General features: G+C 43.9%; 1 protein-coding gene across 1 annotated transcript; it reads right to left on the bottom strand.

Annotated features, from left to right (window-relative positions):
- Positions 1 to 1,785: 1,785 nt before the first annotated feature.
- LOC309500887 (uncharacterized protein) lies at positions 1,786 to 6,404 on the bottom strand. Its single transcript, XM_082172707.1, has 2 exons — positions 5,542 to 6,404; positions 1,786 to 5,344 (listed from the first exon to the last, which is right to left on the bottom strand). The coding sequence occupies exon 2, from the start codon at positions 4,434 to 4,436 to the stop codon at positions 3,075 to 3,077; it is 1,362 nt and encodes a 453-aa protein (XP_082028833.1). The 5' UTR covers positions 4,437 to 5,344; positions 5,542 to 6,404; the 3' UTR covers positions 1,786 to 3,074.
- Between the last annotated feature and the right edge of the window lie 7,569 nt (positions 6,405 to 13,973).

Below are 13,973 nucleotides of genomic sequence, written 5' to 3'. Positions count from 1 at the left end.
AGTGTCCTCTGGTGGCTCTCAAGGGCACTCCAGCTGGTGACCGTTACAGATGACTTGAGGGTGGGTAAATCATGGGCTATTTTTCCTTTTTGGGTGAAATGCTTTCTCAATGGATCTGCCAGCGCTGTGTAGTAACCTTGTTTCGTGATCGAGATCGGCCCACGAGTAAACCGCTGTCTAGTATTGCTCTGAGCTGATAAAATGTTTGCACTGCGCAGCTCAAACGAGTGGCGTGGTTCCATTCTGCTTTCGTTTGCCATGTGAGGTTTCTCATATGCAGCAGAAATGGCAGCCCTCTCGCACCGGCCGAAAAAAAAGTCGCAAAACGTGACCATTTAGTTGCAGTCTAGAGCCCTGTATAGTGCTTTTTTTCTGCTTTTACATGAGCGCCACCTACTGTCAGAGAGCGAATTTGTAGTTTTTTGCATAGATCTGAACTGACAAATAACAGATTCCTGTTGGTTGAACACAAGTTAATAGATATCCATCAATCAACAAAGTGTCCTGTGCTCACCACACACCGGCTATAGGTGGAGAGGAGAGATTTGGCTATAGGGTGATGTGTTACTAACTTGTACAGAATAGACTTCATGTTGCTCAGCACATGAAAATAAACTACTTAACGTGTTCGTATTTCAGACTGCGGTGATTTGGTTTCTCCACTGTATGGATCTTCATGTGTAGCTTCAGGAGACTTTTAACAGCGAAACTTGTTCCACACTGATCACACGTGTGCGGCTTCTCTCTGCTGTGGATCCTCTCGTGTCTTTTACGATCTGCCGATTGACTAAATCTCTTGTCACAATGTGAACACTTGTAAGGTTTCTCTCCAGTGTGGATTCTCTCATGTGTTTTCAGATATGATGACCGACTGAATCTCTTGTCACAGTGTGAACACTTGTAAGGTTTTTTCTCCAGCTCTCTATCGCTGTAGTAAAAGTCTTCTCACACTCAAAACACATGTACTCTTTCACACCAGTATGAGTTTTCTGATGTGTTTGTAAAGTTCGCAGCAGTGAAAAACTCTTTCCACACACAGAACATGAATGTGGCTTCTCCTTCGTATGAACTGTCAGGTGTCTCTTCAGTGCTGATACACAGATAAATGTTTTGCCACATTGATCACATGTGAATGGCTTCTCTCCGGTGTGGATCTTCATGTGTTCTTTAAGGTTTGAAGATTGACTGAAACTTTTCCCACATTGATTGTAATGGCAATTTTCAAAAGTTAATATCAAACAGCATCAAAGGTGTAAGAAACTTTCAAGAGACAAAACTGTAATAAAGAGAAAAGGTTTATTTCAATGAGGATTCTTTTCACAAAAGCCGCAGCCACCCAGCTTTGAAATAGAATGCCCACTAGACACAACAAAACATAGATATTATATAGCAGTTTCTTGGCAAAAGAACTCCTCCTTCCAGGTTTCTTGTAAATTTCCAGAAAGATACCCCCTATCTTCTGCTGGTTCGGACTGGTTTCTACCTCCTGGTACAGGTCACACTGTTCTATGTCCCTGAGACACCCAAAGGCCTTCATCTACGACCTAAATTGGCCCTCTCGCTTCCCTGTCCCCCCTCAGCTGCTAGAAAACCTCACAGAAACATATGATTAAACAGTTTGGAAACAAATGATTATAAGAAACACTGAATTTTCCGCAACAAATTCCTCCTCTTTATCATTCTCTGATAAACGTATTAAAGGAAAATTCATCCTTGTCTTCTAATTTCTTGATCAAACATCATTACATCATTACATTTCATTTCAAGATCAGAATTGATTCACAGTTATACTCTTCATATCTGAATTTCATATCACTGATCATACCCTTAAACTTAGTAGGCAAAAGGTTAAAATTAAAACTATTAGGCAAAAACATTAGAATTAAAACTATTAGGCAAAAACATTAGAATTAAAACTAGTTTGAAAAAAAAGATTAAAATGAAATAAGCTCAGGCTATTTTTCCAGGGATAGACCCTTAATTTTACAGCAAGCAGATAAAGGTTTATTCTGGAACCGGGCTAGACGAACGAGCTCTGTCATTGCATCCCCAACACTATAGGTCGGACCCTCAGTCATTTCAGTATAAACAAGAAAAAGTTGGATTAATATTTAGTAGGAAAACAAAACATACTATAAAAACACAGATAAAGTAGATACAAAACCTCCTCATATTCAAACCCTGTCCTTGTATGCCATCTCGTAACACGGATGGCTACTGCTTTTAACCCTCTGAACATATCATCATTCTTACAATTGAAAAAGAAATAAAAATAATGAAAACAATAATAATAATAAAAACAGTGAATAGAACAGTCAATCATTGACATCAGAACCTAAACAATCAAAGTTTAGAAAATCCCTCTCCTGGTCCCAGGAAGGCAACAAAAAGGAAAGAAAACACATTTAACTCATGTCTGCATACACGTCATCGCTGTCATAATCATCACATTGCTCTCCATCAGTTATTGGGTACAGAGTCAGTTTCACTGCTTGGACTGACGTGCTAACCGTCCCTGCCCTGATCAATCTCTGCACTAAGCTGGAAAGGCACTTCATAATGCATGGTAAACAAAACAGAATCAGCAATCCCATACCCACAATTGGCAAGACAGTTTGAATTATTCTATAAAACCACCCTGACCATGCAGACATCAGCCACCCCACCCACTCACTATCAGTAGCTTTAGGCGGCTCTTTCACAGCTTTTCTCATGTGCTCGATGATATTGGTTATGTTGTCACTGTAGTCAGGAATATTAAAACAGCATGATACCCCCAACATTTTACAAACTCCACCCCTCTCTGCCGTCACCATGTCCAAAACTAATCTATTCTGGACGAGCGCCTCGCGCACTTGTTTCATCTCATCGTTTATTAATGTAAAAGCATTTTCTGTGCTGTTGGCTATTGCTAATACTGTCCATGCTAATCCATTAATTTTGTTGATTGCTACCGTTGTACCCACCCCCAGGAAAATTGACCAACCTATATTTGCCCCAGGCGTCGTCCACGGGTCGGTCAATGTATACCCTGCATAGCTATTTGGCAAAGCTTCAGGCAAAATCTTAACATCTCATTTCTCTCTCTTACCCACTTTGCTTGGCAAATACACAGAAGTTCCCACATTCATTAAAGCTGGGTAACAGCACCCTGACCAGTCCTTTTTTGGCAACCTGTGATATGCTCTATCACCACAAACCCACACTGCGGCTGGTGAGCTTTCGCTCGGCTTGTTGAATGGGCACTTAAAGTTAATTTCTTTGTCGTTAATGTTTGCTGTGCAATTGTTCATTGTCCCGTCCAACACATTGATCTTAATTCTGCAATCTGACCACCCAATTTTCAAAGGTCTCGGTCTGTTGAAACAAACACAAACATCACCTTTCGCAAACGTTACTCTCAGAGGTGGAATTGCAATTTCAGTGTTATTGTACTGCTGTATATGGTCACAGTTGTCAGCAGGCTGTTCCGTTGGTGTCTTTCCTCTCTCTAGTTCCACAACAGTTTTTAATACATCAGTCATTTGCTGAGGAATCAGACACTTGGTTTCGTTGACAGTAGCTGCCCCTAGAGGGACAGCTTTCCATGCGTGTGACATCTCAAGACACATCCAGCAACTTGTCTTGATCTGTAGCTCCTCCTTCTGCAGCAGTGCCAGCGCACACGCTTTGTTCCCCTGGCATTTCATCATTGCTTTCTTTACTTCGGGATTTATCTGACCTTTCTTTGTTTCCCCGTCCTTCATCCAGGCCAGCTCCTCTCCAGAGGCTCGTTCGATCTGTGGTGGCCCTGGTAGCAAGAGAGGTTTCGCCGTTGCTGCTGTCCGCGGTGTCGTTGCTACATACACCATGATGTCCACCTGCTCATACCAGTCTTTAGTAGAAAAGTCCAGGGCGCAGTAGTACCTGCCCTGGTCAGAACATGCTGCATTTTCCAATTCCACTCTCATTCCATACCTGTTGTTGCTCAGCCTGTCTTCAGGGAACACCCTGAATCTCCTGTCGTACCCCTCTCTGATGTTAAAAGCATAGGCTTTCACGTTCCCCCAGTTACATGGGCTTTTACAGAAGTAGAATGGTACATACTGTTCGGCGTGTCCGTCACACCCTTGGCAGTTGGTTTCGAACGGGTTGCATTTGAAAGTTATGTTCGACCCCTCCTCGATGGTGACGGTGCTCCCCTGCAATCCTTTCACCGGTATCACTTCCTTGAAGACACTTGCTCCTCTCCTGTCACGCCGTCTGATGGTGCTGTTCAGCACAGTCGTTTCAGTCTCGTTGGTGTGTCTCTCCACAGACCACACTGGAAAGCCCTCAGTGAAACATAAAATAATCAAACAGATAGTCACTGATATCAGAGTCAAAATGAACGTGCTTTTGTAAAGTCCACACATTCCTGGTATTCTAAATGGGTGCCACGGCTTTGCACGATCCATCTTGTCTAGTTCTGCAACTGTGTTGTGCCAGAGAATACCTTTTTTTTTTTTTTTTTTTTTTTTTAACCACTCAGAGTCTTATCAGTCTTTGTTGATGTATAGTGTGCACCCTGATGCTGCCTGTGCAATCAGCTCCCTCCTCGCAGCTCGTACTTCTCTCCGCTCGTTGCTGCTGCTAGAATGTGGGGATCTGTTGCCAGTAAATCTTTAAGTTTTGTTAATTCAATGATCAATGTCTCTGACTGTACAAATGGCTTTACTCTGCGCACTGGTCTCACCACTTTCTCTGAGTGACCTTGCACCTGCTCGTCTTTAGGGCTTATTGTTGAGTTTGCTGCTGTCTTTGGGGCTCCTCCTCTTGTTGCTCCTCCGATATGGGTGGAACCTTCCTGCAGTGATTGGCATGTACCCACGTCGCTCGCTCGCCGACCTTCACCGCCGTATGCGTGATCAGCAAGACTTGGAACGGTCCCAGCCACCGTTTCGCCCTCCAGCTCTTCCTTCTGAGGTCTCGAATCACCACGTAATCACCTGGTCTGATTTTGTGCAGGAACGTCTCTGCTACCTTGCTCTTAGAGAGAGCTTCTTTCACCTGCACAGAAATGTTAGATAACAAACACGACATCTTTTTGCAGTAATTCAACATTTCATTCTCACACACATCTGTCGATGGAAGCCTCCTTCTTTCCCCTGTTATACCCATGAACGGTGGTCTACCAAAGAGAATTTCAAATGGGCTCAAATTTGTTTTGACTCTCTTTCTCATTCTCATGTACATTAACACAATGGGGAGTGCTTTCACCCACGAGAGCCCTGTTTCTTCACAGCATTTTGCCAATTTGTTCTTTACCGTCTGGTTTTCACGCTCAACAGCGCCCCCGCTGGCAGCGTGATAGGCACAATGTGTTCTCATATCAATCCCTAAGAACTTGCCCACCTGTTTGATTGCCTCATTGACAAAATGTCGTCCGTTATCGCTGCTGATCTTCCTTGGGACGCCCCAACGGGGTACAATTTCGGTCAGCAGTGCCTTTGCAACTGCCGCCGCATCTTGTTTCGAGGTGGGAAACGTCTCAATCCATTTTGAAAACATATCCACCATAACCAAACAATATTTCTTATTTCCGCACGGGGTTAGTTCAATGAAATCAATCATTAAATATTCAAATGGCCCCTCTGGGGCTGGCTGGCTTGCCAGTGGTGTTTTAATGCCCCGTGCAACGTTATATGTGGTGCAAATCACACATCTTTTGCAAAAATTCTCAGCATATATTGTGAAACCTTTGGTAAACCACAATTCTTTCATTTGCATAATCATCCCCCCCTTGGATGCATGGTCCATCCCATGCAACAATTTAGCGTAATGTGGGAAAAAATGGCTGGGCAGACACGGCTTTCCATCAACAGATGTCCATACACCATCAACAAGGCTGCAGCCTGCCGTCTTCCATTTGTTTTTCTCAGCTCCTGTGGAAAAAGACTGCATGCTCTGTAAACAAGGAGAAATGTCATTGTTAAGGTTATTGTCAACTTGTACGCAAGTGGCGCCACTGCTATCAGCTTCAGTCTGCTTTGTTGCCGCTGCCTTCGCAGCCATATCAGCTCTGGCGTTGCCTGTTGATACGAAACTTTTATCATTAGTATGCGCTGCGCATTTACAAATTGCAATCTTGTCTGGCAGCATAATGGCCTCCAAAAGGTCAGATACTAACGTAGCGTTCAGTATCGGTCGTCCGTCTGACTTTAAAAATGTTCTGTGCTTCCACAGAGCACCAAAGTCATGCGTGACCCCAAAAGCATAACGCGAGTCTGTGTAAATCGTTACACACTTGTCAGTCATCAGTTTACATGCTTCAGTCAAAGCGACTAATTCAGCTGCCTGTGCAGAGTAATGACATGGTAATTTGCCAGATTTTACAGTTTCAAATTCAGTCGTCACGGCATAGCCCACGTTATTTTGTCCTGTTTGTGGATCTCTCGACGCAGATCCATCCACAAACAGGATGTTGTCACAATTATCAAGCGGAACGTTCATCAGATCTGGACGTGGTGTGCATACCTGCTCTAACACTGACAGACAACAGTGATGTTCTTCACCATCCTGCTCTGTGGGTAAAAGGGTCGCTGCGTTCAACTTTGTACACCTTTTGACAGTTATATTTGGCATATCTAACAGAATAGTATGATATCTCAACCAACGAGCTGTAGACAAATGTGACGTTCTCTGCTCCTGCAAAATCATGGACACCGAATGTGGGACTTCTAAAGTCAGATCCGCATAGCCTACAAACTCTCTTGAGGCCATGACAGCCAATTCAGCCGCTGCCACTGCCCTTAGACAATGTGGCAGTCCTGCGGCTACAGGGTCGAGTTTTGTTGAGAAATAGGCCACAGGTCGTTTTCGGTCACCGTGTGTCTGCAGAAGGACAGAAGTCATATAACCGTTCTTTTCATCGACCATCTGCGTGAACTGACGGTCGAGAACCGGAAGGCCCAACGATGGAGCCATACACAAATGTACCTTCATGTTATCAAATGCTGCTTCAGCTTCACTTGTCCAAACAAGTTTGTCACATGACCTCAGCCCTTTCCCTGTTGTAAGGGCTCGTAAGGGCTGTTCTAAAATGGCATAATTGGGAATGAATGTACGACAGTAAGCACACATCCCCAAAAATGACAACAACTGTTTTTTTGATACCGGCTTTGGCACGTCTTTTATGCCCTGCACCCTCTTTTGTGACAATGTTTTGCTGTTTTGTTTGATAACATGGCCCAGGAAGGTCACTTCCTGTTTCACAAACTGCAGCTTTGAAAGGCTGACCTTGTGTCCCTCCCTTTCAAGATGCTTCAGGAGAGTCACAGTGTCAGCCCTGCAAATAGACTCACTTTCTGAACAGATCAAAAGGTCATCAACATAAGAAATCAATGCGGTTCCCTCTGTTAAAGTCAGATTCTCAATGCTCCTTCTCAGTGCCTCGTTAAATAAAGTCGGGCTCTCAGAAAAACCCTGACATAATCTCGTAAAGGTATAACCCCTACCATCGAAATCAAACGCAAACCAAAACTGGCTTTTTTCATCGACCGGAACGCTGAAAAAGGCATTAGCCAAATCAACCACAGAAAAATACTTTGCATTTTCTGGAATTTGAGTTAGGAGCGTGTATGGATTTGGGACGCGTGGGGCACGCGTAACGACAGATGAGTTCACCGCTTGGAGGTCCTGGACAAAACGCCATTCAATAGGTTGATTACGATCTCGTATCTTTTTCACAGGAAAAATTGGAGTTCTGACAGGTGAATCATCACAAGGCCTAATTACACCCTCTTTCAATAAAGCATCAAACACCGGTTTTATACCCTCTATTGCTTCACGTTTCAGTGGATACTGTGCCTTACATGGTCTGAAATCAGATTTTGGTGTGATTACAACTGGCTCACAACCTTTTATCAGCCCCACATCATATTTGTTTTTTGCCCACAAGTTTGGTGATATTTGTGCCAAAGAAATATCAATTTCTGAGGCAGAAATATCCCCCTCTCCCTGTCCTGTCGCATTTTTCCCAATAGCAGTCACATTTCTCTGAACCCCCACCTCAAAGTCACATTTTGATTTAAATGCCCCCATACTCTGACTCTCTGCTGTGTGTGTGTCAACTCTCACCCAGTCTGTGGCTGATAAACATTCTTTTACAAAAAGGCCCACATCTCTCCACTGCTGGCTTATGGCCTTGGAGACAGATAAGTGGCAGGCGGTGTTCTCTGACATAAGATAACAAGCTTTCTGACTTTCTGTCAACACTGCAGCCAATGCGCACACACTCTCTGTCCAGAAAATCTGGTCAAACTTCACACTTTCATTCTCCACAGAATTAAACCACATCTTTTCAAAATCTGAATCTCGCTCTGTTACGACATGTGATGTACAATGCATTTTATCATTTGTCATAAACTCTGTGTCGACTGGGTTTGTTCGAGCCTTTGCCAATTTCAAAATTTTCTCTGCCCAATCAACATCTGTCACCTGCCATTCATAAGCCCACTTCGGCTCGAATTTGGAACAAGTAATTTGTGATGTCTCCTCAATGCTAATTCCATAGGAATCAGCACAGAGGGACAAATTTAATTTACACATTAAATCACGAGCCATCAGAGGTGCTGGACAACCGGGAGACCACACAAATTCATGTTCGAAAAGGCATCCCCCCTCTGTTTCGCACTCTAACGGCTCGGTTAACCGGTCAGAAATCAAATGGCCAGAGGCCGAAGTGCTCTCAAACACTTTCCCGGTTAAAATTGGAACACATGGTAAATCACATGGCCGTAATGTGCTCAGGCTTGCACCAGAATCTACTAAAAAGTCAATAACTACCCCTTTAACTCGTAAAGGATAAATAGGCATTTCAGAAAACCCTGTGCTTTTGTATAGTTTCACACGCTCATCACACACAGCACTGCTCAAATCATCAGTCACAGCTTTGCTCAAAGTATCATCAGACACACAAAAAAGATTTGCAAGCAGTTTTTTCATTGCAGATAGCAGAAAGAAGATCAGTGTATGTGTTTGTGTGTGCGTCGTGTGTGTGTGTGTTAGTAAAGATATTTTCACTTCCCTTTGCAGCAGCCAAAGATTGGCTCCCCAAAGCCAGACTCTTTCCGTCCCGCTCTCTCACCCCGTCGGTTCAGTCCGACTTTGTGTTCGGGCACGCGTCGCTCCAATGACCGTCCTGTTTGCACAGTCTGCATTTCGTGCAGTCTCGGGTCGCGTGTGCATTCGTTGAACAAACAAAACAGTTCCATTTTCCAGCTCCAGCAGCTCTTCCTCTCTGTCCTTTTCGGTTAGCAGGTTTTGACTGGGGAAACGCAGGCTTGTTATGTTGTTTCTGTTGTTGCACGACCACCATCGTGAGGGGTTTTTTCTTTTCTTTCTTTTCTTCCGCGTCTTCTTCAACGTGAATGGCGTGCTGCAGTGTTGTGCTCAAGCGCCCCTCCTTCCAGGCCACATAACTGGACTTTGTCCCTCTTCGGGTTTCGGGTTTCATTCCTTGCAGGAAATAGCCCATCAAATGTTTCTCCCAAGTGCCTGCTGTCGTTCCCCTGTCTGCTGGCTCAGTTAAGCCACTGTACTTTGCAAATGTGTCAAAAAGTCTGAAATAGTAATTGCTTACCGACTCGTCCTTTTCCTGGACACAGCACGTGATCTTTTCAGTGTCCACACGTGGAGGGAAAGCTGCGCCGATGGAATTGGAAAAGTTCTCCACTTCTTTCCTGTACGGCTCGTTGCTGTCGTGGTCCCAGTCTGCATGCACTCTTCTGATGTCTGTTTTCGCCAGCTTGCCGGCCACTTTGCCCCAGTTCGCAGCGCCCATTCTCACAGTTAGCAATCGTTTCAGTTCTTGTGTGGTTGGGCTGAATTCTCTGCATACTGCAAGCAGTTCACTGGCAAACTTTTCACCCGCGTCTTGCGGATCTGGCAGATGTGCCATGGCATCCTTCATGTCCGTCATTGTCCATGCCCGGAAAACTAGTATCGGTCCGTTCGTGCCCGCAACTTCAACCATCGGAGCCGTTACCTTTGCCGCTGTAAAACTGACCTTTTCTTGCTTGACTTGTGATCTCGTTGTTACTTTCTGCTGGCTTGGTCCCGGTCTTTCGTCATTCGGAGTGTCCGGAACTGTATCAGACGCTCCCTCGTCTTCTTCGCTGCTTGTTGCGGCCCGTGCTGAAGAGTCTGCCTCCCCCTGCTGTATCGGCGACCTTGGGAGCTGTGCATGAAATTCTGCTGTCAGTCTCTGGATTTTACTCTTTCGACACGTGTCTTAGTATCTGTCAAACGTCTTCGACAGACCCGATTTTATTTCACCCAAAACCGGTCGGGTTTCAGCAAATATGCCGTGCTTTTGTAATTATGTTTTACTCAAAATCTACTCATGTGCACCTTCCAGCGCTCGATTGATTCTGATTCACCTAATTAATCCGGCGTGGCTCTTCCGTCCACCTTTGCAAGATTTCTTCGGGTTACAGAGACTTTGAGCAAAACTAATTAACCAGCACCTGTGATTACCTGAATCACCAGTGGTACTTCCGTCCACTAACGAGCTAAGTGTGGCAGAAACCGATCCGAAGCTACTTCAATTTCTTCCCCAAAAATTGTGATTAACGAATCACCTCTCGCTCGTACCCAAAGCAAACTCAGCCAATATGGTTCATGTTCACTCACAATTATCAAATCACACTTAACATCAATAAAACAATTCTGCCGTTTCTTACCCAGAGATGCTTTCTCTTTTCTGTAATTGCCGCGGATTCTTTCTTGATCCTGGTGGGAGTTCCTCCACTGGTCCTGAATGCGGGACTTGGCTCTCTCTCCCTTAACCTGTTGAGTTACTATCTCAAACCGTCGGGGTATGAGACGGCCGCCTGATGCTGCCGGGTTGCGCTTCCGTCAAATCCGTTCTCAGGACCAGGAGAAGAAGATCCGCACAGGACCCCACGTTCTGACACCAAGTTGTAATGGCAATTTTCAAAAGTTAATATCAAACAGCATCAAAGGTGTAAGAAACTTTCAAGAGACAAAACTGTAATAAAGAGAAAAGGTTTATTTCAATGAGGATTCTTTTCACAAAAGCCGCAGCCACCCAGCTTTGAAATAGAATGCCCACTAGACACAACAAAACATAGATATTATATAGCAGTTTCTTGGCAAAAGAACTCCTCCTTCCAGGTTTCTTGTAAATTTCCAGAAAGATACCCCCTATCTTCTGCTGGTTCGGACTGGTTTCTACCCCCTGGTACAGGTCACACTGTTCTATGTCCCTGAGACACCCAAAGGCCTTCATCTACGACCTAAATTGGCCCTCTCGCTTCCCTGTCCCCCCTCAGCTGCTAGAAAACCTCACAGAAACATATGATTAAACAGTTTGGAAACGAATGATTATAAGAAACACTGAATTTTCCGCAACATTGATCACATGTAAATGGCTTCTCTCCAGTGTGAACTCTCATGTGAACATCAAGAGTATGTTTGTATATGAAATTGTTTCCACATTGATGGCATTCATGTGGTTTCTCTCCGGTGTGGATCATCTCATGTGTTTTCAGATGTTGTGACTGACTGAATCTCTTGTCACAGTGTGAACACTTGTAGGGTTTTTCTCCAGTGTGAATGCTCCCATGTGTTTTCAGATTGGCCAACTGACTGAAACTCTTGTCACAGTGTGAACACTTGTAAGGTTTTTCTCCAGTGTGAATTCTCTGGTGCAGTTTTAAACATTCCGCTGTCATAAAAGTCTTCTCGCACTCAAAGCACATGTACTCTCTCACACCAGTATGAGTTTTCTGATGTGCATGTAAAGATTGCCGCAGTGAAAAACTCTTTCCACATTCAGAACATGAATATGGCTTCTCCTTCGTATGAACTGTCAGGTGTGCCTTCAGGTCTGATGCCCTAATAAATGTTTTGCTGCATTGATCACACGAGAACGGCTTCTCTTCAGTGTGGATCTTCATGTGACGCGCAATATTTCGTTTGCATGAGAATCTCTTTTCACATTGATCACATGAGAATGGCTTCTCTCCAGTGTGAACTCTCATGTGAAGCTCAAGACTACAATTTATTGTGAAACTCTTTCCACACTGAGTGCAGGTGAAAGATTTCTTGGCTCTTCTTTTCTTTAAAAATGTCTTTTTAGTCTTTGAGCGACTCAAAAGTTTTTCTCCAGGTTTGACATGATGTTCCTCCTCCACTTCACTCAGTTCGTCACTCTCCTCGCTCTCTTCCATCAGGTCTGACATGAAAGAAAAAAATTATAAATTTAATTTTCAGTACATCAAAATAATTCAATGAGAGAAATATAAAGTTAAAAGGACATGAAATTGAACCCTGATGTAATAGTAGACAAATGTTATAAAATATTATGATAATTTGATGCCTTTTTTTAAGTTGATTATATGTTGATTATATGGTCAAGTTTCCATGAATGAGGTAAAATTATCTTCCAATTATTTTAAAAACATTATAGGCCCGAATCCCATGTTTCTTTAGCAAGAACTATTAAATATATTTGATCAATGACACAATTATCTAACATGATCTTAACCCTTGTATGGTGTTCGGGTCTGTTGGACCCGTTTTCATTTTTTATCAAAATAAAAATTATACAATTAATTATTTTTTCAAACTGAGACTCATTGGCTTTGGCTCATTTTCTGTGAGGAATACATATCAGAACACATTTTCAATGAAAACACACTGTACACCCCCCTACACATTTATATTACACACAGGATGTTCGGATATGAAAGGGGTGATGAACTGAGAAATACAATTTTCCTTGAGCTTTTGACATACAGTATAAGGGCGCTTTCACACTGGCAGTTTAGTGCGGACTGGGGCACGGTTTGCATGAAAAATCGCTAATGTGAACGCTGTCATCAGACCCGGGTGCGCACTAGAGTACTGAACCCGAGACTACCTGGAGGAGGTGGTCTGAGCTCGGTTGCTCCCAAACCGTGGCGCGGTTCGCGTTAATGTGCAAGCAACACGGACTCGGGTGCGCGCTTGTTCAGGAAGTATAGTATCCCGCGCATGTGTATCACTGTCGATATCATTGTTTCCTCACACACGACAACCATGAGTGGCAGGGGAACGTGTGTGGGAGATGACACTTTACCTTGGGTTAGTTCGTGAGTAAGCATGCAGTGTAAGCAAAGATACAAATGCATTTCTTGCACTCAGCTGTCTTCTTAAAAAAAATCTTCTGCGAGCACATATCCCCTGGATACAACTAATTGAGTGTGAAACCAGACCAACGCTGCGGGGGGCGCCGGGTACTAGCGCACTCGGGTTCGGACCGCAGCAAACGAACCCAGTGGAAAAACGCCCTAAGAGGTCATCATACTATAAGAATATTCTATAAGTTTCAGAACTGAAAACTTCCTTGTTAGTCAAATAAAAAGCTTTTATTGACACCAGGCACAGCGAACGACAGTTTTTTCAAAGTGGGGATCTATGATTAGCCTGGTAATACCAGACTCTGCTACTTCACTTTGCTTCGTAGACAGAGTCTGGAATGACATAATAGAGAAGTGTTTTCTCTCTTGCTAGGGGGCGCTTGTCTGAAGTTTAAAATCATTGGTTACCCGTAAGCCAATCACATAACGTTTGGTTATGGCGTGTGTTATGCGCATGCTCAGCCGCATCTAACTTCCACTGTAAACACATGTATGATGCGAAAACAAAACCATCGAGCGAAATACCGGAGTGAACATGGCTGTCAACGACTTATGCAGATTTTGTGAAGTAAATCTACGCATCCACGGTACAATCAGCGTCTACGTCACGGCTCTCAGCCCGCCCTCTGTTCGTTGATTAGCCCGGCTGTTTACAGACCGGTGTAAAACAGAAAGCTCTGACGCGGTCTCAGACTGAGTACAGAAGCGAAATGAAATTGAGCGGAAGTACGAAGTCTGACATAGTCAGGCTAATCTATGATAACAAAGGGTATCAAACACCGCCTCCGCAGAAGGTTATCAACGCCT

This window comes from Leuciscus leuciscus (genome assembly GCF_965113295.1).
Source record: "Leuciscus leuciscus genome assembly, chromosome: 1".
Classification (NCBI taxonomy): Eukaryota; Metazoa; Chordata; class Actinopteri; order Cypriniformes; family Leuciscidae; genus Leuciscus; species Leuciscus leuciscus.
The sequence above is the reverse complement of the archived record's forward strand: the minus strand, read 5'-3'. Positions and strand labels throughout refer to the sequence as shown.